Source organism: Aplidium turbinatum, chromosome 12 (assembly GCF_918807975.1).
Source record: "Aplidium turbinatum chromosome 12, kaAplTurb1.1, whole genome shotgun sequence".
NCBI classification, from domain to species: domain Eukaryota; kingdom Metazoa; phylum Chordata; class Ascidiacea; order Aplousobranchia; family Polyclinidae; genus Aplidium; species Aplidium turbinatum.
The window spans coordinates 21,764,560-21,787,951 of NC_137483.1; the positions used below are offsets into that span (position 1 = coordinate 21,764,560).

General features: G+C 37.6%; 1 protein-coding gene across 4 annotated transcripts in view; it reads left to right on the top strand.

The window, feature by feature from the left end:
- LOC145781165 (uncharacterized) overlaps positions 1-23,185 on the top strand; it is a 36,914-nt gene extending 13,729 nt beyond the window's left edge. The window contains exons 4-14 of one of the 4 annotated variants that reach the window (XM_082592937.1): positions 7,406-7,492; positions 9,913-9,999; positions 10,233-10,451; positions 10,769-11,310; positions 11,566-11,840; positions 11,964-12,032; positions 12,394-12,519; positions 14,807-14,952; positions 17,996-18,156; positions 21,766-21,888; positions 22,264-23,185. In XM_082592937.1, the coding sequence (XP_082449063.1) occupies positions 7,406-7,492; positions 9,913-9,999; positions 10,233-10,387 (329 nt within the window). In that variant the 3' untranslated portion in view covers positions 10,388-10,451; positions 10,769-11,310; positions 11,566-11,840; ... (4 more) ...; positions 21,766-21,888; positions 22,264-23,185. Of the gene's footprint in view, positions 1-7,405; positions 7,493-9,912; positions 10,000-10,232; positions 10,452-10,768; positions 11,311-11,565; positions 11,841-11,963; positions 12,033-12,393; positions 14,953-17,995; positions 18,157-21,765; positions 21,889-22,263 lie in introns of those variants that run through there. The other 3 variants (XM_082592938.1, XM_082592939.1, XM_082592936.1) reach the window with 3 other exon arrangements.
- The last annotated feature ends 207 nt before the right edge of the window (positions 23,186-23,392 follow it).

The window sequence follows — 23,392 nt, forward strand, 5'->3', positions numbered from 1 at the left end:
CAGAAAAGAGACAAACGAATGGCTAAAGAGTGGTTGAAGTCAGTTATGAACGTTCCCTAACCGTTAATCAAAGCTTGTCAGTATAAAATATGATTTTTAATTTTTACTTTAAAATACAATGGTTGATTTGTGGAAGGGAGGCAATGAGAGTTCTCACGCTGAGTTTCACGAAGCATTGGAAGCAACATTTACATTATTTTTTGTAGTCTAGTAATAGCGCTTGTTGTTTGATGTTAATTTGCATTGTGACATCATCTTGACACATTATTTTGCAACTTGCGGCGTCAGGGTTTATCGTGAAGTTTAAGAGAAACCCCTCAGAAAAGAAACAAACGAAAGGTCAAAGAGTGGTAGTAAGAATAGCCTAATTGTAATCAAAGAGTTAGAAAGGAAAACGCCGCAGAGAGTTGTTGCAGCAAAATTTGATGTGGCACAGGCGCAAATTTCACGGATATGGAAGGCACGGGAAAAGCTCTTGAACAACCATCGTAACAACAACATCGACAAAACTCACCTTAAGCAAGTGGAAGTTGTGTTTTATTTCCAGCAAACACAACTTCTTCTGTCCATCTTTCAGACCAACGTATCATCAAGAATTTCAAACATCATTATCGATGGAGTATGTTGCAAAAACTTCCGGTCACCATCGATGCTAATAAAAACGCTGCAGCCACCAACATAGCACGCGCAATCTGTTTGTTTTTTTTCGCTGAGACGTTTCAGTCATTTGTCCGAAATGACTTGTAAAAATTCGGTCATTTTTTATTTATTTCGGTCATTTTTTCTGATGAAAATATTTCCTTTCAAGTAGCTGATACAAACCAAAATTTGCACTTTCTGACTCGCTACAACATTAAGTTTCGCTGAGAAACGTTGTCGTGTTTTACCTGAGAAAAGTTGGAACAGACAAACGTTTCTTCAACGTTCATCAGCGAAACTCAACCTTGCAACACTTGGCCGAATTGACTATAATATTATATTTGTTTGCACATTTTGACCGAATTGGCTAGGCTATATTTTTTTCGGACATTTTTCTAAAAAATCGGTCAATGACCGAAAAAAAAAACAGCGCACAATTAGTGTTCTTGACGGTATAAATCGTATGTGCGCGGAAAATCCAATGTCTCATAGAGACTTGCCATTAACTTACATTTACAATGTTGTATGTGAAAGTACCAATAAAACTTTAATCCGATTGCTCTAGTCTAGACGCTGCATAGCCGCATCAGCAGTTTACAGAACACATTGTGACTGACAGTCATTGCTAGGGCCATTTTGTTTATAACCTAAAAATTGAAAAATATGACTTTAGTTTTAGATATTCTGTCAAAAATTTTATTTTAATGGATTATTTTTAGAGCATCAAATTTATGCTAATCTCCGTAGTTAATGATTCGTATGTAAGTTTTTACATGTATTTTAAACAATAACACACTCGAACAACTAACAAAAACTTCTGTTTCGCTTGAAAATCACTACAAACATTCAAATGTCTAATGCATGTACCTACCAAACCAGCTACTTAGTAGTTAAGATCTCACCACTGGCTGACCTAGTGACCTACCGCAAGTGTTTATAATATTCATAGACTGGATTGTGTGTTGCAAAATAATGTGTCAAGATGATGTCACAATGCAAATTAACATCAAACAGCAAGCGCTATTACTAGACTATGCTAGACTACAAAAAATAGTGAAAATGTTGCTTCCAATGCTTCGTGAAACTCAGCGTGAGAACTCTCATTGCCTCCCTTCCACAAATCAGCCATTGTATTTTAAAGTAAAAATTAAAAGTCATATTTTATACTGACAAGCTTTGATAACGGTTAGAGAACGTTCATAACTGACTTCAACCACTCTTTGGCCATTCGTTTGTCTCTTTTCTGAGAGGTTTCTCTTAAGCTTCACGATTAACCCTGACGCTGCAAATTGCAAAATAATGTGTCAAGATGATGTCACAATGCAAATTAACATCAAACAGCAAGCGCTATTACTAGACTACAAAAAATAATGAAAATGTTGCTTCCAATGCTTCGTGAAACTCAGCGTGAGAACTCTCATTGCTTCCCTTCCACAAATCAACCATTGTATTTTAAAGTAAAAATTAAAAGTCATATTTTATACTGACAAGCTTTGATAACGGTTAGGGAACGTTCACAACTGACTTCAACCACTCTTTGGCCATTCGTTTGTCTCTTTCCTGAGAGGTTTCTCTTAAGCTTCACGATAAACCCTGACGCCGCAAATTGCAAAATAATGTGACAAGATGATGTCACAATGCAAAGCGCTATTACACAAAAAATAATGAAAATGTTGCTTCTTGCTTCGTGAAACTCAGCGTGAGAACTCTCATGGCTTCCCTTCTACAAATCAACCATTGTATTTTAAAGTAAAAATTAAACGTCACATTTTTTCCGAACGGCTAAAACTTTCGATTCCGTCGCCCACTTTGGCCGTCGCCCACTTGGTTCGTCGCCCACTTGGTTCGTCGCCCACTTGGTTCGTCGCCCACTTGGTCCGTCGCCCACTTGGCTCGTCGCCCACTTGACTCGTCGCCCACCTGGTCCGTCGCCCACTTGTCTCGTCGCCCACCTGGTCTCGCCCAAGTGGGTATCGCCCACTTTGTCTCGCCCAGTTGTCGTGTACCGCAATTAACGTTATTTCATGATAATTCAACGTCGCTAGATGTCGAATTAATGTAAAACAAACGTAAATTTCTTATCATTAGACATTGTTGTTACGCATCATAACCCGCCGGGAAAATTAAATCGGTTTGTGCTGCCTTGAACGTTGAATCAACCCAAAATTAACTTACTTTTTCCCCCCCAATATTTAACGTGAATCACCGTAACAGCATGCGTATCGCGTTGCTCGCTTTATCGCTACTTTTGGTATTATTACATTACAACAAATCAAACAGTGCGGTCGTGATAGACTATTCGATTATTTTTTTCTCTTCTCGTTTTACATGTTTTGGTACATTTTTTTCGGTACAATACAATACAAACAAATAAATTTCCACTCCAGTGCTTTTAATCGTGCGTGTTTCTCGATGCTTTTAGTTAGTTAGTTAGTTACGGTAGTCACTGTCAAGAAGTGAAATTTATTGTAGTTTATAATTATTTACAGATTCCTGATGAGGACTTAAGTTAAGTCGAAAACGTTTGAATGTTGAACTATTTGTAAATATGTAATATACTGTTGTAATGCTCAACCCTGTGTTATTGTTGTGTCTTGCCTGTCTTTGGTACAAATAAATTGTTTTGGTACAAATAAACGTTCACAGCAATTGCCGAGGCAATTTCAACTTTTGCCGTTTGGCCTCGTCAACGTTTTTGCGAAGTAAAAATATCCTAATTTCGAAGACTGACTGCGTGAGTGTTTACAGCAAGTAAAATAGTCCGAGGTGAGGTTTTGGTGCGATGTTTCTGCTTATTAAACTCACTCTGCGACTAAATAACACAGGGAGAAATTTTGAACAATTTTTGTCCGAATTAAATGCTTATTTTGCGACGGCATTTTTATTGCCGTAGCAGAATGGCCATTATGACGTTTGCGGCGGTATTTACCACGGCAATTGCTTTGTGCCGCCGCTAATTTCGAGGACTGAGTATGTATGATAGGAGTATGATAGGCTATTAGTTAGGCTAATCTTATACAATATAACTTCCTGGTTATAATTAGCAAATGAGCGTTTTTTTTCATTCATTTATGATTTGAAAAGCATTTGGAATGCCTCCCCCCTTGAAAAAATCCTGCGTACCCCACTATCTGCAGTATTACCATCAAGCACCTAACAAAATAGACTTCACTGGAAATAGCACCTAAATGACCGGGCGCCACAGTACATCGTATCTAAATATTTTTTCCCACAGTGTGCGCATACCTTTGGCAGACACCTAACTGTCAGCAACTAAAAGACGTGCTCCGGGTTTTAGACCTTTGGACTACGATGACAAAAATTACAGCAACTGTTGTGATTTTAATGCCTAACTTTTCAGATAAGATGTGTTGTATATATATATTAGGCTGGCGCAAAATCTCAAAAAAAAATTATTTTTTTTAAAATTTTTCGTCAGTTTGTAATATTGTTCCTTTTGGTAAATGTATCTCCTATACCATATTTCACAAAAAAATAGTAACGTTTGACCCTGGTTGACCTGGTTTGAATTTTTTCAAAATATTGAATTTTTGCTTATCCCTGAAACTGCTCACTCGCTATCTTCTAATGCACTCTAGCATCTTAATGGACACAATAAGAGGCAGTAACACAAACTTGTAGCAAGCAAAGTGGTTTAATTAGCAGCTCCATGAACACTGACACGTGTATTACTTTCAAAATGTCGAATTCTACCACATTTCAGACATGATTTTTTTTGTGCACCGTTCACTGTAGTAAATATCTACTGCTTTCAGTTTCTTGAATCATTTGACGATGTTTATCGATTTTCACAGGCCAACAAAATTTTTTTTATATAAAGGCAGGACATGTGAGAGTCATTTTAAGGTATTTCGAGCCCGAGACCCCTGATTCTGAAAATGCACTAAGTTTTATCGAATTGGCTCTAGTTTTTGAGTTAGCCAAGATTCCAGCTACCACTTTTGATAACTAAATTTTTAACTACTACAGTAGGTGGCATAAATGGTTTTGAGAAAAAACTTGACCTTGCTCCAAAGCATTACTGAAGGTATTGAGGTTACTCTCAGTCATGCCCGTTTTCTTATTGTTTCAAGCAAATCACCACTTGAAACAAGAGAGGGCAAACAAAAAACAGCAATAGCAACGTCCACGCAATGACTGCCTTGCACACTTCATGTAAACATGATGTTCCAACTTCCTTTGAACATGCTCACCGTACAGAAGTATCAATTTTCATGGTGATTCCACGGCTCTCTTTATGCCATGGCACTCTGAACTTCTTAGCCTTGAGCCCAGAAACGGGTTTGAGTGCAATGTTTGCATACTTTAGGAGGAACCCAGGACTTATCTTGATCACCCAGCTTCATGTCAAAGTAATAATAATGCTTGTTTTCATATAGCGCTGTGTCTATTGCAGAATGCGTTGCTCCTCTGCGTAGCCTCATGCAGTAAAATATATCTGGGTTGTTTGTACAGCATCCTACTTGTCAAAGGCGTATTTTATTAGCCTATATGCCATTTATTTAGCCTATAGACCAGAAAAAAACTTGGACCAGCAAAGACTTGGCCTTAGCAAAGGCTTAGAATAAAATTTCATTTGTACAGTATCCATTTCAGTAGGCCTACCTTTTCAATATAAAGCTGCATTCATAAACACATGACTTTCGGGATATTTTTCTTGTGATATAGGCCTACTGATTCACAACTGTTTACATTGAATATTTATGTCTTCCTTACGTTAAACACAGTTCATTTCAACCTTTGCTTGCGTTTTGAACTTTCGTGCAATATGAATCAATTGAACTAGACAAGTACAATTATGACATCATAATGGTAAACAGGGCTGAAAATAAGTAATTTGCTAATTCAAAGCTTTTGAGTAACTATTTCAAAAATACTTTTATTGTCAAATATCTCGAAAACTAGAGCCGATTCGAAAAAACTAAGTGCATTTTCGGAATCAGGGGCCCTGAAATACTCTAAAATGACTCTCATCCTTTGTGCCAAAAATTTTTGTTGGTCTATATGTTATAGATTCACTGACTGCGAAAAGACTGTAAAATCAACTAAATTAGTGACTTTCAGACTTGGAGTAGGGTGAAGATGTTCCACGTGGAAGTTAATAGTGGAAGTGACGTCAAAATCACGTGGTCAAATTTTGAGAAATCCCCTCTTCAGATACTGCTTAACCACTTCAAAATTTACTAATTTTTCAGAAAAATTCAGAATTTCTCCTTGGGTGAACCAGGGTCAAAGGTCCGAACCCAACAAAAAGTTTTGGTTTGCAAATATCAGTGAGCAAAATGGAACATTATTCCAAACTGACAAAAATTTTAAAGAACATCAAGGAAAATGAGCCACCCTAATACAGACGAAATCGGTTAATCGAATCACCTATTTGCCAGACGTTTTGATACGATTGTACGATTGATTCGTTTAACCAATTTACTATAAAAAAAGGTTTATTGTGAATGGGCGTAATTGTTGAGAAGATGTCTGCAACTCTGCATGCTGACTAGGCTGCAACGCACATTACAACTGTTTACAATTCTGGTTACACTTTAAAGAGTTTACTAGTTCTGTGCTACATAACACTATGCTGTATGTTCCAGCCAGCAAAACTGGCCCTTTTTACATTGATTTATTGTCTGCAGACATTGAAACAATGTAAAAAAGACCAGCTTTGCTGACTGTGGGAGAGCGTGTATGATCAAAGCATTTTTCGGCAAACTGCGGCAATCGGACTTCTTTTAATCTCACCGATCTTTGTGAGGTCACAACGCGAACTTTGACGTTGACGTTTTTGATTCAACCATGCTATTTTTAGCTCCGTACCAGCTTGTGTAGTTTTGAGTATGGAACATGGCCTACAAAAGTAGTAGTATGGTAGAAAAACACGGCTCACACTCATTGTTTGTTTTGAACCGCAAAGTTTTTTTTTTCAAGTCTTTTGCGCTGTCTGGTAAAATAATTAATTTGCAATGTTCTTCAACTGAACGAAACTGCACAAACAAAATTACGCACTGCATTTCACAACAGTAGGCTAATTTTTTCAGCAATTAAAAAAAATTCTCCAAAGTTTTCTGGTTTAAACTTTTGGACATGCTTTCCAATACTTCCCTCTCAAGTCGAAATAATTTGTCATAATTTGTCCACGTCCATTCCTTGGAAAGCCAGTCGCCAACGGATGACATCAAAAGCGTTTAAACTTCTTTATTGGGAAGTGTGATTATTTCTTTTGTGTGTTCTTCTGTTTTAATGAAGCCCAGTTGTGCGAAAATTGGTTCTTTGAAGTGCGATGTTAAGCACATAAGATTATGGCCTGGAATTACAGACACTTGTCTTTCTTTTGATCGAATGCGTCTGTCTCACCTTTGCTTCATTTTGCCTTTGAACATTGCAGACAATTATGCGAAGCAAAAAAGAGACATTCTCTTTTCGCTAACGGGTACAATTATACGATTAAATGAATGAAGTATGCAAACTAGAAGCAAATCCTGATGCTTTTATCCGACTTATTCCTTTAAGCGGTATACGCTTAACCGATGTTTTTACTTAACATTAGATTGGATTTGGTTTGGGATTTCAGGTTTTGATTCAAATAAACAATTGATTCGTTTAAGCGGTATACTATTAACCGATTTCGTCTATATTGTTATCAAAGTTAAGTGCTCAGACTTGACATATAATATGTATTTTTTTAAATGCCTAAAGTATAATGAAACAAAGCTATTTAACTTTTGAAAACATTTTATTTTACTTATAGATCCAACATTTTACGCAAATATGAAACTTGCTCCATGCTTGAAGACTGTGAAAGAAGAAGTTGATGATACTGCTTTTCCTAATCATGGTAAATTTGCTGTTGACATTTTCATTTTGTTCCATGGTGTGTAAAGATATGAACTTTTGTGTGTATTGTTACTTTGTGGAAAGTCCATTCTGAACAAAACTTGACCAGTTCGGTTAACTTACGTTTGTGGTAATGTTATCCATGTCCGAACATCATTTAAGTGCTTACTAATTGAAGCACATTCGAACGTCATCTACTTTACGGTATATATAAATTGTTATCAAAGTTAAGTGCTCAGACTTGACATATACATGAGGGTCAATAGGCCATCAATATTTAACGTTACAACTTCAAACGACTGTATTTAAGAAATGCTACACAATGTTTGAGTAATAAACATATAATATTATTATCAAATAAATAAATATTTAAGAAAAACAAGTTTTACTCAATGTGTCCGGCATTTGCGTCGATAACAAGTCGGAAACGCTTCGAAAAGGAGCTGCAAGAGTCACAAATTACTCTTTGAGGAATTTTGGTCCATTCTTTTTCAGATTAGCCTTCAGTGCTTCCACAATTTGGTGGTGTTCTGTCGAAACTTTGCTCTCCAGATACGACCAGATGCCACAATTTAGGGGCTTCAGGTCTGGGGATGAAGGAGGCCATTCTTCCTTGGAAAGGAAGAACGGCACATTGGCTGAAAGCCAGTTTTGCGTTCTCTTTGCTCCATGTGAAGAGTAGAATCTTGTTGGAATGACCAGTTACGTTTTTTAAAGTGTTTCTTTGCCCAAGGCAACAAGCAGTGGCGGCTCGTGGTCTTAAAACATGGGGGGGCTGCATCAACCAGTAACCTAATGTAAATAATTATAAACCTGTACCGGACGCAAGTTTTGAAAAGGTATCATAAAAAAATCCCCTTCGAACTTTGTTTGGTAATAACGGAAGAAAAAAGAGCATAGCCGTGGTGGGAATCAAACCCACGTCAGTGCAATGACTATCACCGCCCTAACCCTTAGCGCCAAATCAGCCAGCGATAAACCGATGAGTTGATTTAGGTATTATTTACCTTTTTCCTTTGTTGTTCAAAGGGGATTTTTTAATGGTACCTTTTAGAAAGTTGCGTACCGGACACCGATTTTCTAAGTGTACAAATCTGTATCACATATTTGAAGTCTTACTTGAAAATATCAAAGCTTAATAATTCTTTTCAAGACAAGCGTGAACAATACATCTCATGCTTCTACTGGTCTGAAATGATTAAAAATAATTACAGTAATTGCCTTTACTTCACATCAAAACCAGTCTGTCTCAGTGACTTCTCAAAACACAGATCAAGTAAAGTAACCTACGATCCCTTTACCTAATCACCAATAGCTTCCACACGCTTACCCGAAAGATTTACGAGAACCAAAGTTGGAATCCCTGACCAGGGTCTGTTCTATTTGCAGTCCCCACTGCGCTTGTTTACTGTTCAGTGATGCTAGAAAACTTTTTTCTGAAAAACTTACGTCATAAAAAAAAAGAACAAGCAACACCGGACCTACAAAATTTGCAGACCCAGAGTTGCCAATTAATTTTTTTATTACAAAAAAAAAATTTTATTACAAAAAAAATTAATATTAAAAATTTTTTAATTCTTCAAGCGAAATAAAGTAAAAAAACATGGCAAAACTATCTATATGTATTATAATTCACATATGCACAAAAATGTTGAGGGGCTGCAGTCCCGCAGTCCCTTATGACGAGCCGCCACTGGCAACAAGAATATCGTTTCGGTAAGTTTCTTGGTTCAATTTCACTCCTTGGTCCGCAAAAATCAATGAACACCTTCTTGATTTGTTAACTGCGACCCACACCATCAGTCCATCACTAATGCCGCCCCTTGTCTTTGAGTGACTATCCGGGGTTGCACGTCACCAGTGGAGGCGACACGCTCGCGGTCTAGAATAGATGTTTGGGCAGGTGTCGAACAGCCATTGAATTGATTCGTCATCCAGTTCACACAAACCACGCACATCAGTGGCGCATGGTAGATGGTGCAGTTACAGATGGTGTGGTCTGTGGTTTGTTCCTCCTTGCCACACTCCCAGATCGCGGATGAAGCCATCTCCCATTTGTGCATGCTGGAGCGGAATAGTCCGACGCCAGTACGCAAACGGTTGAGCCGCACCCAGGCCTTCCTTGGCAAATTCATTCCGGTTGGGTGGGGGCCGGTGTCAGAGATGAAACTTTGGAGTCTTGAAAGGTTCTTCTTCCACTGCGAGCTCCATTGGTAGTCCGCCCAGGTAGCCGCACTGATGGATTGGTCTTTAGCGCTAAATTGCAAAAACGCTAAATATTGATGTTAAATACAGTTGTGTGAAGTTGTAACGTTAATTATTGATGACGCTGTAATATGCATTTTTTAAATTCCTAAAGTATATATATATTTAATGACACAAAGCTATTTAACTTTTGAAAACATTTCATTTGACTTATAGATCCAACATTTCATGCAAATATGAAAATTTATCCATGCTTGAAGGCTGTGAAAGAAGAAGTTGATGATACTGCTTTTCCTAATCATGGTAAATTTGCTGTTGACATTTTCATTTTGTTCCATCGTGTGTAAAGATATGAACTTTTGTGTGTAATGTTACTTTGTGGAAAGTGCAATGTGATACACAAAACAATTGCACATACATTGCGATACATTGTATGTGCAAATGAGCGGCCCACACCATGACAGAACAGCGGCACATTGTTATACATTGTATGTGCAAAAGTATGTTTGATCACAGCATTAACTTTGTGATAATAGAATCATCAGATAGTGACAGTGCAACAACAATGAGGAGCCGGTTTTCTATGAAACAAGGTCGTAGTTTCGGAAATAGGACCCTGTCATCAACATTGCGAAACCGAATCAATTTGCGTCGACCCGCAAGAAGGAAAGCAGTGAAAACTGACAATTGAGACATTTCAAAAGTGAACATTAACCGCGGAAATAAGAAGAAAGCTATTTCTAATTTTACAAAAGGTATTTGGAATTGAAATTATTATATATACCATATCACCTTTTCAAAAGTCTTCTATATTTACAATATTCAACTGCAAAAATCATTGATTGATGCGAGTGTGGTAACTATATAAATATATACACTGATGAGACCGGGAGGTCGAAACGGTGTGCACTGTCTGCAGTTACATTATATAGCATATGTTTATGTCAAAATAACTGACTATTCGCTATCATGTTTATCGCAATAGTATGTCGAATGCATTTGTATAGTGTTTGTTTGTTGTATGTTTCCAGCTTTTTCTGTCATGCTTAGCTTATTAATTGATGTGTTTCAGATGAATCTTTGTGCAATAGCTCACCAACTGTTTTACCAACTCAAAATCGACTTGTGAATTTTTTTTTATACTATAGCCCAATAAAGACTCCTCGCCAATTCCTTCGTTAAATATTTCACAACGCCTTTCTCCAGAACCCTGTGACAACTGTTTGTCTATTAATTCAAACAATATAAACGATAGGCTACTATTCCATTTTCAAACGGTGTTACAAGTCACATTTGTGAGGCGAAAACGACAAGTCATGACACCGCTGTTTTCAATAACTCAGCAACTTTTTCACGTGCCACTGAATACTGTAACCGCCTTTTTCAAAATTGATGCCAACCAACTCAATCTGAAGTAGCGTCCAAACTTGTAGCTTCGGCTAAGCTGGGGTCTCATCGTTTGAATAACGTAACAACTTCCACACGTGACGAAATAGTTGAAGACAATCCACGAAGGCGATATATGCCCAGTATATTGCAAAGAAAATCTCACTGCAACAAGAATTCTATACTTGTGGCAAGCAGGCAAATGCTGCATCGGAAAGAGAAATAAAGGTTTGTGTTTTACTTCACATTTAATATAACTTACAGTGTCACAGTGCAAAGACATTAATTTAGAACTCATGACATATTGTATATAAATTCTAGTGCTTTCTGTTTGAGAATTTTCTTTTACACAGAAGGCTTTATCGGATGCTTAGTTCTGGTAGTGCTCGTGTGTGTGCACTCAGATGCACAATGTGTGGCAGGCATTCACATTGTGACGCATTCACATTGATTTTATTGAATGTTTTTTGTTTTTTTTTGTAGAATTTGGTCCATGCGGTTTTGTTGTAAATGATGAAGAAAAGGAATGGCCCTTTCATGTTGAATAATAGTGGTGGCCACCGTGTGGTAAATACGTTGCTGGCATATCCCAAACACCAAAAGAACTCGCAGTTGCTGACTTTTGTCAATATTGGCGTCTTTTCCTGCATGCGGAATTTTTATCCATCATTTTCTTGAGTTGGATTGGATGCAAAACCACATATGGTTGCTGAAGCACGCATGATGCATGCCGGAGCATCATTTGAAAATCTAGCCAGGTAGTAAATATGTTGTATCCTTTTCTGCTTCATGTCAGTTTTTGTTCTGAGCAACGAGTCATATCCGATATTGCAGTATTTTTCATCGGCCAGTTGTGTTCATTAGCTTCTTTTTAACGACAGAAATCGTGCATCAACATTAACGGAGACTTCAGGTAATGCGGTGACAACGCCAAGAAGAACCGCAAGCAGGTGAGGTTGAAAAAATGCTTTTAACTTTATAAGGCCCACTTTATCATATACAGTGTGCAACATGAAGTTTGGTCCCTTTTAGCGCCCCCCTTCCTTAGATATTGCAAAACTTCTTTTTTTTAAATAAAAACCTGGCGACGCTATTGAGCTATACTTTTTTGTTGAAAACCGATTGGGAGATGTAAGTCATGTGATTTCTGCCAATTTTGTTTTTTTGACCTTCTGCAGTAAATTGATGAAGTTGATGCAAATATAATCATAATGATGCTTGTTTTTTATATAGCGCTATGTCTATCATAGAATACGTTGACACAAAATTGCATGAATTTGTTGGTGCAAGATCTGCTTTATTGTTTCATAGGCTGCAAGTCAGTATGGGAGACATTGGTTTCTTGAAGTATGCAGTAGAAAGATGGCCGGAGTTTCAGAATTATAAAAGATTGGAAAAAGTGATAAAGAGCATCATCATCATCATAATCCATCGTCGGTTTGTTCCCCACTAGTGGGGGTGGCCGATTGTTTCCGCGCAGCAATTGTTTTTATCCCTCTTCTCCATTTCACCCTGTCCCTTGCATCTTCCTCCTTCAGTCCGACTTTTTTAAATTCATCCTTCACTTGTTGTTTTCACGTTCTTCTTGGACGACCGCGTTTCCTCTTCCCATCCACCTTTAGATCTAGTGGCCTTTCTAAGAAAACTTCCTTCCTCCCTCCTTATCACATGTCCATACCATCTTACTCCATTTGCCCTTGCCATTTGGTCTATGGTCTCTCTCATCTCTAGCATATCCAACAATTCTTCAGTCCTTTTTTCCCTTCTCGTTTTCACCCCACACATTGCTCTCACCATTGACCTTTCCGTTCTTCTCAGGATTGTCAGTTCACTCTCTCTCAATACCCATGTCTCGCTACCATATAGCATTGTAGGCCGCACACAGCTCCGATATACTTTTCCTTTCATCCTTAGTGAAAATTTTCTGCCATACAACATTTCCCCACATTCCCTGAACTTTGCCCAGCCCAATCTTGCCCTTGTTGTCACCGCTGCTTCACATCCACCACTTCCATCTATCCGATCACCCAGATAACAGAAGTCTGTCACTGTTTCGATGCCATGGCAGAACTCATCATCATGGCCTTCCACTTCATTCCTTCCTTTACTGCATTTCCCACACACACCTTTACTGCATCCTTTACTGCATTACATTACTGCTACCATTACTACTACCATTACTGTTATTTAATACTGTTATTTAATACTGTTATACTGTTACTACCATTACTGCTTTACATCCTTTACTGCATTTCCCATTTCCCACAGCATCAAAGTTGTAAACGATGTGGCAGACCGAGGGGTGAGAATTATGGAAGAGTACAAAGGGATTTTAACCCATGATGATTTTGATGAAGAAAGAAATGTAATTCTTCTTTGTGTAGAAAGGGCAATTATCCAGATTAGGCGGGATTATCCAGATTTCAAAAAAGCCACATTGTCATCCTCCAATATGTAATTATCGACGTATTGGGAGTTTAGTTCAGTTTCGTTTGCCTCATCACCGCAATTATATGTTAACGGTAAAAAGGATTTCCTTGCCTGAAGTAACGGAAAATAAGGGAAACCTGGGATTGCCCTTACAAAAATAGGCATAATATTGCTACTATTTTTCGATCAAATTAAACTTTTCTTGTATCTTTTAAACATCGATTGATACGAGATATGTGGTGATTTCAGTCAGAAATGATTATTATCGTAGATGTTAGCAAGAGCATAGAGATAAAAAAATCACTTAAAAGCCCCCCCCCCAAAATTTTTTTTACCATACGTTTTCCTATATGGCCTATCATGTTCCTATACTGAAAATTTCAAAGGGTCATTGCTTGGCGAATACTTGAACAAACCTGCTCAAATTTTTTTGGGGAAGTTTCTAGTACCAACCTCATAATCGGAGGGGTTGCCGCCACGTTTTGAAATAAAAAGTTCTTTTGACCCACCCTAGTGCACACGCAGGTAGTTTTTCCTTCAATTTAAAAGCAAGTTTTCGTTAATTTCACGGATTTTAATAAACGTCCCCATCTTTTTCCCCCAGACAAAAAATCTGGTTTAATGTGATACAAGGCATGACGTCACGGACACGAAAGTCAAAGACCACACTTTTTTGTTGACAAATTGCCGAAATCAGCTTTTGCACATTAGCACACGAAAGCGTCTACAAACAAGTTTTCTTGTTGATGCTGTCCAAAGTGCAAGTACACATGTCAAACAAAAACAACATTTTAATTAAAAATTTCTATTTAAAGGTTCTAATGTCTGTTTTTTCACGTTTATTTCAGTCAATGTTGTTTTTGCGTGGCATTATTTCTGTATTCAAATCATACTACTTTTACACTGTGATCTTATTTGATCAAGCTTGTGCTATGCACAAACTTGAAATGATATGAAAACCATCTCGAGTCATACGAACTATGAGGGATGATCAAGGAGAAATGATGAGTCATGAACGGATAAATGACTAAGCATTTATGATATGAAGCTCACAGCGATTCTGATCTCCTGTTCATGAAGCAAACAATGCTCGTGCTGCTAAATTGGCTGTTTTTGCGTTGTAGCGCAAAGTGCAGCATTAGTACGTAGGTCGCTTTAGTTTTTTCGTTTTATTGAATCAGCAAGATGTTCCGCATTGATTGTTTTTCGCTTCATTTGTAGTTTTGCAATTTTTGAAACTTCTGATTTCTATCTTGTGATTTCAATTTTCGACATTTATTTTGATCTTTGTTAGGCATCAAGCCTTACCAGTGCAAAGTATGCGGCCAGAGATTCACCAGGTCGCACAGTCTCGCCTACCATGGGATGATTCACGAGAATACAGCTAGATTTGAATGTGAGATCCGCAAGAAGAAGTTTCGCCATCCTACGCATTTCAAGGTATCTCTTTGCATGTTCCTTCTGATTAATGCTGATAAATAAAACCGAGCAATGTATAGTAGGGTGTCCCACTTTTAGGCGACTTTTCAGGAAAATTAGGTTCGGGTCAAATTCTGACTGGATTTTGGTCACTGATTTCAAAAATGACGTTATTTTTTTCATTATGACGTCATCTTGATGTGCCAGCTAGCGGGATTTTTGCTATTTTGGCCTTATCACGAATATGGTAGAGCTAGAGAGTTGGAACTTGCGCCAAAATGACCGGAAGGGACAATTTCCTATTTGTTAACACAATATGAAACGCTAACTGCAACAGAAAAGGAATTATTTTGAAAAACCATGTTTTTGCTCATTTTTGGACAAAAAAATGAGAATAACGGCAATTTTGCTACAGTGACGCTTTTATTTCGGTAGTTAAGTTGCTGTGCTGCGCTACATTGTTTAACAATTAAGTACAGTGGTAGTAGTCTAGCATATTGTATTTACAATTGATTATATACCTCAGCATTAATTTTTACATGCATGTTGCAATTACTAATACTAGCTAACCTTAAACCCTTGATCATTTCGTTTAAAGATCTATCAAACCAAACCATCATTCAACAACACAACACAGTTCAATGGAATTATTTATCCCTCCAAACTGTGCAAAGCAGCACAGATGTGCAAGTTTGTTTTGGCCAAATCATCTTGCTCATCTCGAATCAAGCCTTTCACAACGCGCTTCAGTCTGCCAATGAAGCGCTCAGTTCCTCGATTGTTGTTGTTGATCATACGCCGAAACAGTGATGGAGATGAAAAACATGCAATGCATGAAGCCATCTTACTTTCTTCGGAGAAAAAATCACGTAAGTTGCCACGCTTCAAAAGCGTCTGCTCGACATCAACGTTTCTTGGAAAACTTTTCTGTCTTACGGCATCAGCAGCAAAAGGCGAAGCTTCAGCGTGAGAACTTAAAGCAACGTTTTTAGGGCTCAACCATTGGGATGCATGCTTAACGAAATGTTTCAGAACAGCGTTAAATACTGATTCATCAACAGATTTATATGCAAGTAATTAATCTCTTGTAAACAGTACAATTGAGGGACCTTCAGCAGCGGAAGGTTTAAGATGGATGACTAAAAATGCTCGAAAATAAACACAAACAATGAAAGAAACCATACGTTGAAGTTTGGGGATATCCTGAGGCCCAACACAATACCCAAAAATTAGCATTCTGAAGTAACCACTCGCTGTTGTTATTCAACGCGCGTGGGACACGCTTTCTTGACGATAAAAAAGTAGGGGTTCAAATTTCCTGGAACATCCATCACTAAATGAGCTGCCAGAGCAAGAAGACACATATGGTCGCTACGAAAAGATGAATCATTAGCTTCTTTCTTGTGCTCAGAAAAGTATAAAATCTTGGCTTTTAAATGATTTGCGGCTATAGCTGTGATGGAAACTTTACAATCTTGTCGGATTTTCAGATGTTGGGGCTTAAGTTTTGGTATTTTCTTAATTGTGTTCATCAAACCACCATCTTCGTATGCATTAGGGCCTTTCACTTTGCCTTCCAAAAAGCTTTTTGCGTGTGTAAAATAAATCTCATTTACATGGAAGAGACATTCAAGAGTGTGTACCACTACTACACTAGCCACTACCACTGTACTTAATAGTTAAACAAGGTGGCGCAGCTTAACAATCGAAATAAAAGCATCACTGTAGCAAAACCGAAGCAAAATTGCCGTTTTTCTCATTTTTTTGTCCAAAAATGAGCAAAAACATGTTTTTTCAAAATGCCTCCTTTTCTGTTGCAGTTAGCGTTTCATATTGTCTTGACAACAAATAGGAAATTGTCCCTTCCGGTCATTTTGGCGCAAGTTCCAACTCTCTAGCTCTTTCCATATTCGTGATAAGGCCAAAATAGCAAAAATCCGCTAGCTGGCACATCAAGATGACGTCATAATGAAAAAAATAACGTCATTTTTGAAATCAGTGACGAAAATCCAGTCAGAATTTGACCCGAACCTAATTTTCCTGAAAAGTCGCCTAAAAGTGGGACACCCTAATGTATAGGTATAACAAAAATTTGAATGTTTTTGTTAATTTGAGCATTGTAATAGTTTTATTCATTGGATTGCACATTTCTTTACAATGCAGAAACATAGACTTAGTCATTTCAAATAGTAAAACGACTTAAAAGATTTGAAATGTGGATTTATGGAAGAATGCTTAAAATTTTATGGAAGGATAAAATCACAAACGAATATGTTTAGAATGCAAAGCGGTACGGAAATTCTATAAACAATTAAAACAAGGAAATTGAAATATTTTGGCCATATGATTCGCTATAATTCTATTTAAAGGCGACTACTAGAAGAAGTATGGAAAACGAAATAGGGGCAGACCACCAAATACATCAATAAGAAACTTTCACTTTCAAACCTAATTGATTCTGATTTGGGCAAAAGTGATATTGAAAGTGTCAAAATTTTGTAGCAATTGATGGTGCTAGTCTGCCAAAACCGCAATATGTCGTTTGCGGAGTTGTGCTTAACAATGACTCGATGAAATCATCAAATCTAAAGAGACTAATTGTGTTCAAAACATAATGAAATTAGAATAAGCAATTATTAAATTAGAATTTTTGAAAGGAATCGAAACGAATTAAAACCTGCGCAAAACAAATGTACAGACATTCTATTATTCTTTACACTCATCTTATGCTGTATGTCTAAACGTTGCAAAAACTTGATAAGCGCACACCGTTGGGGAAATGTTAGTCAAAAACTGTTTGTGAGTTTGCTCAATGTACACTTGTAAAACTAAGATTGGCCTTGTTATTGCTAGTTATTTTTCGTCTTAAATGTGTGACGGTACGCCGAATGACAATAAGATCTCTGCCAGTACACTGTATAAAAAAGTTTGAGTAGCAGTTAGCACTGGTCTACGCCACTGCCCAATCGTTACGTTGCTAAGGTTTCAAAGGGTTTCTAGCCTAGCTCTCGATTACGTCTTTGAAGTTTAGTTTCAATAGTGGTATATTTTGATAACTTTGCAGGTCTGTTCTGAAGATCTGCTAAGAAATAACCGTCAGATCGGTGGACCGGGTCACGTCGTGGCCATTGACGAATCTCTCGTCGCACGACGGAGACCTGGAAATGCACAAGGGCGTCCAATGCCCCAACAATGGATGTTCGGTGGAATTGATACCACAACAAAGTAGGTTACAGTACTAACATGTTACGTACTTTCTTGATATGTTTGATTTATCCAAGTCCAAAACATTACCAATGTTCTGGTATTGGGTAAGCAGCTTAGAATTATCTTCTAAGTAAACAATTTCAAAATAAAAAGCAATTGAGCACCTTTTGCGGCCAACGACCTGTTATTTTGGCGTCTTTAACCTCTGAAATATGCTTGGCCCAACAAGACTATACATTGCCTGGTGTTGATCGGAAAGAAGAAGGTTACTCAGTAGGGTGGATCAAAAAAAACGAATTTTTGAGTTCAGCTTAGTGCATCTGCCAAAAGATGCAGTTTTAGGTATCTTTTACATTGGTACTTGAAAAAACATTTTTTGACCCCGTTTGACCCCTATCCAAGAGCGCTCTAGTGGCCGCCGAGCCAAAATTCCTTAAATTGGCCATAATACTTTTTCTAGTGGGTGTAGGCTAATGATTTTGGTGTCTAACCCCACTAAATCAAGTCTTAGGAAGTCACTTCTGCAGTCTAAAATGATGCATGGGCAGCCAAAATTGCATAATGACATTTTTGCTCAATAAAGGCATTTTATGGGAAAGAAATGGCATTTTTAGATATTTCGGGAAGTTTTATGGATGAAATATATACTAAAAAGAGTGTAACCTAGGTAAAACACACTACGATGTGACCATTTGTGTGCAAACTGGCCTCTAGTCCAATGAGGTGGTGAGGTGATATGAGGTCCAATAGACTACAGAAGCATACGTTAGTGCAGCTGCATGTTGCATATATATATATTTATTTGATAGTGTAAACTTAACTATTGCATTTATTACAGCTTTAGATATTGTGTATTTCAATGTTTGTAAATATCTGATCACACTTAACTTAATTGAGTTTATATGATGTTTAATAGAGGCAAAACTTGCATTTGGCTTCTAAATAAGCATCCCATTGAACACATCCTGGGTTGTGTGCACACAACCCCCTTGTTTTTTACTTTTTTTTGTACTATTGACTTGTAGATTTGTGAGGTTGTTCCACCAACCAATAATCTTTGCTGGTCCAAAAATCAGTAGAATTGGGGCACGTTTATGTGGGCCACCATCCCATTCAAATTTTCAGGTTTCCCATTATTCATTAAGTAAATATTGAATTACCGGTATTTCCACGCTTTTCAGCAGAATTTGTATGTTTCAACAAAATAATATGCATAAAACTTTTCCTGTTCGACTATCTATCGTACAGGGAATTAAAAGAATATGCTTGTCTATACGAGTTGTCAGTGAATTCACATTTTTTACGCGTTGGAATAGCTAAAAATACAACTCTAGTGAGCGGAAGTGGTCAAAAATTCTAATTTTGCACTGGAAATAGATCAAATACACATAGAAAGTTAACAATAGGCTAGTAAGTTTGTTACACGAAAGCCTGGTATTAAATCTGTATGTATACAGTAACCCTTTAACACATTTTGTCACAGAAGGCAATGTGGTTGACTAGTCTAATCTGTGCAAGAGGATATTAGTTTTTTCTCTTTCTCAAATTAGGTGTGTCTTTTCTGTTGGCTTCCACTATTTTTAAAGTGTTTTGATAGTGTTCCTCGTCTCTGGCACTATGTAGATAATTAATCGGTGCTCAGTTTAACTCCATGTTCAGCCACATTGTAAACAGCTTTCTGGTACGACTCTGATTCAGACCATTTCTCTACTGATAAAGAAAGAAAATCATCATTTATCTATAAAACAGAGAAAAAAACCGAGACTCCTTTGTGATAAAATCTGTCAGTTTTGATTCTAGATTGATTTCTGATGGAAAACGTGGTTTCCCGTAGCTAGCCAGTGCCAAACCGATCTGCTGGTGTAAAAACAGGATCTGTAGGTTTTACATGTATAAGTTTATCAGCCATCTGATGTTTTCCTCTTCCTGAACTTCAGAGCCGAACAGTGCCAGTCCAGTGGTACCGTCTCAGCAGAGAGATACCAAAATTGACGTTTGAAGCTACATTCAGCAGCATCTGATATCAACTAATGCACTGCTCCATATCTGAGAATGTTCTTGTACATAGTCAAACAGTTCCAAGGAGCATCTACAGCAACACTACACCGAAACCAATATGTACAGTAGATGAGTGAAATAAAATTCATGAGATCTTTGAGTTTAGCCACTTGTGAAACTGATGTGATAGTTCCCTTAGGTAACTTAGCTTTTTGATTTTCCAGTAGCACCAATCGATAGGAATGAATCAATTTGGCCATCCATCTGGCCTTGTGTGTGGCCCCAGAATGGTAGAATTTCACATTTTGTAGACCAGGACTGATATAAGCAATGCACAAGTTCATAAGTTATTTATAATCGCCTCAAATGAACTTGTATTTGCTTTGTGCAAGTTGAGCAATGTTATCTTTGAGGTTCTGAATGAGATCGTGTGTTGTTATTGGAAAGCTGTTGATATCCAGTGTACTTAGCAGTTGGCCACTGTGGAATAGGATCCCAGTTCTTGCGGAGTCTCATGAAGATGCTCATTTCTGGTTATTTTGAAACCTCTAGCTTTAAATCTTCAAAGATATGTGACACAACGATTTCACCGATGTGATGTAAACAAGCTGACCAGAGAAGTTCCTTATCTTAAGAGCTACAGTAGAAGCAGTTTTTGCGTTTCTTTTTTTAGAGTGTTTTTGTCGTTTTTCCGCACTAAGAATCCTACTTTCTTTCCTTCTGACTCGTGCGAATAAAATAGAGTCAAATCCGGCTATTGTGGCTGTCCTGTCTGTCATCATTTCTTTTAAGAAAGATATGTCTGCAGGATTTGATATAAGCTTCTCAACAAAACACTAACATATGGTACTGATTTCGCCTAAACCCGTTGTCATGCATTTTGTGTCCAATATATACTGTAATGCTATGGATAATTGGATGCAAAAATTAAAGGCAGCACTTTTGCAATTAACTTCATTTGATAATTGTTTGCTTTTATATGTTTGCTTCAGTGTATTAACAGCAATACCTTTAGAAGCATTATGAATTTGTTTTTCTTTGCCCTTTTTTAAAAAAAACAATAAATTCCCAACTTTTTTAAGCATTTTTGCTGAATAAAGGCTCTGATGTCATTTTGCTAGCCCATAGAGGGTTTTAGACTGCAGAAATGACTTCCCAAGACTTGATTTAGTGGGGATAGACACCAAAACCACAAGCCTGCACCCACTAGAAAAAAAATTATGGCCAATTTAAGGAATTTTGGTTCGGCGGTCACTAGAGAGCTCTTGGATAGGGGTCAAACGGGGTCAAAAAATGTTTTTTCAAGTACCAATGTAAAAGATAGCCCAAACTGCATCTTTTGGGAGATGCACTAAGCTGAACTTAAAAATTCGTTTTTTTTTATCCACCCTATTACTCAGCCCTACTAAACGCTAAGTTATGATAACAGTTTTGAGCCAACATCTTTGTGGTGAAAATCCTGCATGGTAATAATTGCTTAGTGGTTAAGTCCAACGAACACAGTTGTTACAACAATTGGCCAATATCTTGTAATCGATATAGGCTACTTGTTATTTGCAGACAATAAGCTATGATACGTCAATAAACACCCCCCAGGTTTAAAGTGGTTCTAATTCCAATGTTTGTTAGGAAATGTTTCTTCAAACTGGTGCCACGCCGAGACCGAGCTACTCTCAGGCGGAAATTGTACGCTACATTGCTCCTGGCACCGAAATCCATTCCGACGAATGTGTGCATACTCCAATTTATCTAGTGAGTGTTTGTTTCTCTTTCACTTTCATTGCAAAGATGCAATAAAGTCAATAGACCTGTGTTAGCCTAGTGTCTCCCATGAATAAATAACGAGGGACTGCGTCTAATCATCTGCAGCCCTCGACACGTAGACTACCCGCAAGTTACTTAGTGTATCTGATAGAAAGAATTTGAAGAAGTTTTAATGACCGTAGCCTACAACTAATCAGTAGCCTACTGATACGGAATTGTGGGGATATAATCGTCTAAAAAACGAATTTGTGTCAAAACAATCATTTAGCATGCTAGTTGCCAGATGAATGGTACGTTTTGTAGCCAATCTTTAAATTAAAAAAATGATTATAGTTATACGGCACTTCATATTGCATTTTTTAGGTATCTGCACCAAACAGTATACCACCGTTATCGCTACGTGTCAGCCACTGAAACACACCAATCACGTAGAAAACATGTGGCTGAACTGTAAAACGAAGCTGAAAAGAATGGGGGATACCAGCAGAGATATGATTTGTGGCTATTTGGACGAAATTTTTGTGGAGACAATAATTCGCACAGGAACAATATTTTCCGGAAGCTGTTCGAGCCATTGCGGAATCATATCTGCTGCTCTAGTATCCCTAGCGCTCATAAATTCAAAACCTCTTTTTAAGGCTACCAAAACAGTCCTTTTTAGGGCTACTTGCGATGTTCTGAAACATTTCGTTAAGCATGCATCCCAATGGTTGAGCCTTAAAAAGGTTGATTTAAGTTCCCACGCTGAAGCTCCGCCTTTTGCTGCTGATGCGGTAAGACAGAAAAGTTTTCCAAGAAACGTTGATATCGAGCAGACGCTTTTAAAGCGTGGCAACTTACGTGATTTGTTCTCCAAAGAAAGTAAGATGGCTCCATGCATTGCATGTTTTTCTTCTTCATCAGTGATCAACAACAACAATCGAGGAACTGAGCGCTTCATTGGCAGACTGAAAGGCGTTGTGAACGGCTTGATTGGAGATGACCAAAATGATTTGGCCAAAACAGACTTGCGCATTTGTGCTGCTTTGCACAGTATGGTGTGATAAATAATCCCATTGAACTGTGTTGTGTTGTTGAATGGTGGTTTTGTTTGATAGATCTTTGAACTAAATGATGAAGGGTTTAAAGTTAGCTAATATAAGTAATTGCAACATGCATGTAAAAATCAATTGTGAGGTAATCAATATTGTAAATGCAATATCCTAGACTACTACCACTGTACTTAATTGTTGAACAATGTAGCGTAGCACAGCAACTTAACAATCGAAATAAAAGTGTCACTGTAGCAAAATTGCCATGTTTCTCGTTATTTTGTCCAAAAATGAGCAATAACATGTTTTTTGAAAATAACTCCTTTTCTGTTGCAGTTAGCGTTTCATATTGTGTTGACAACAAATAAGAAATCGTCCCTTTCGGTCATCTTGGCGCAAGTTCCAACTCTCTAGCTCTTACCATATTCGTGATAAGGTCAAATCACAAAATCCCGCTAGCT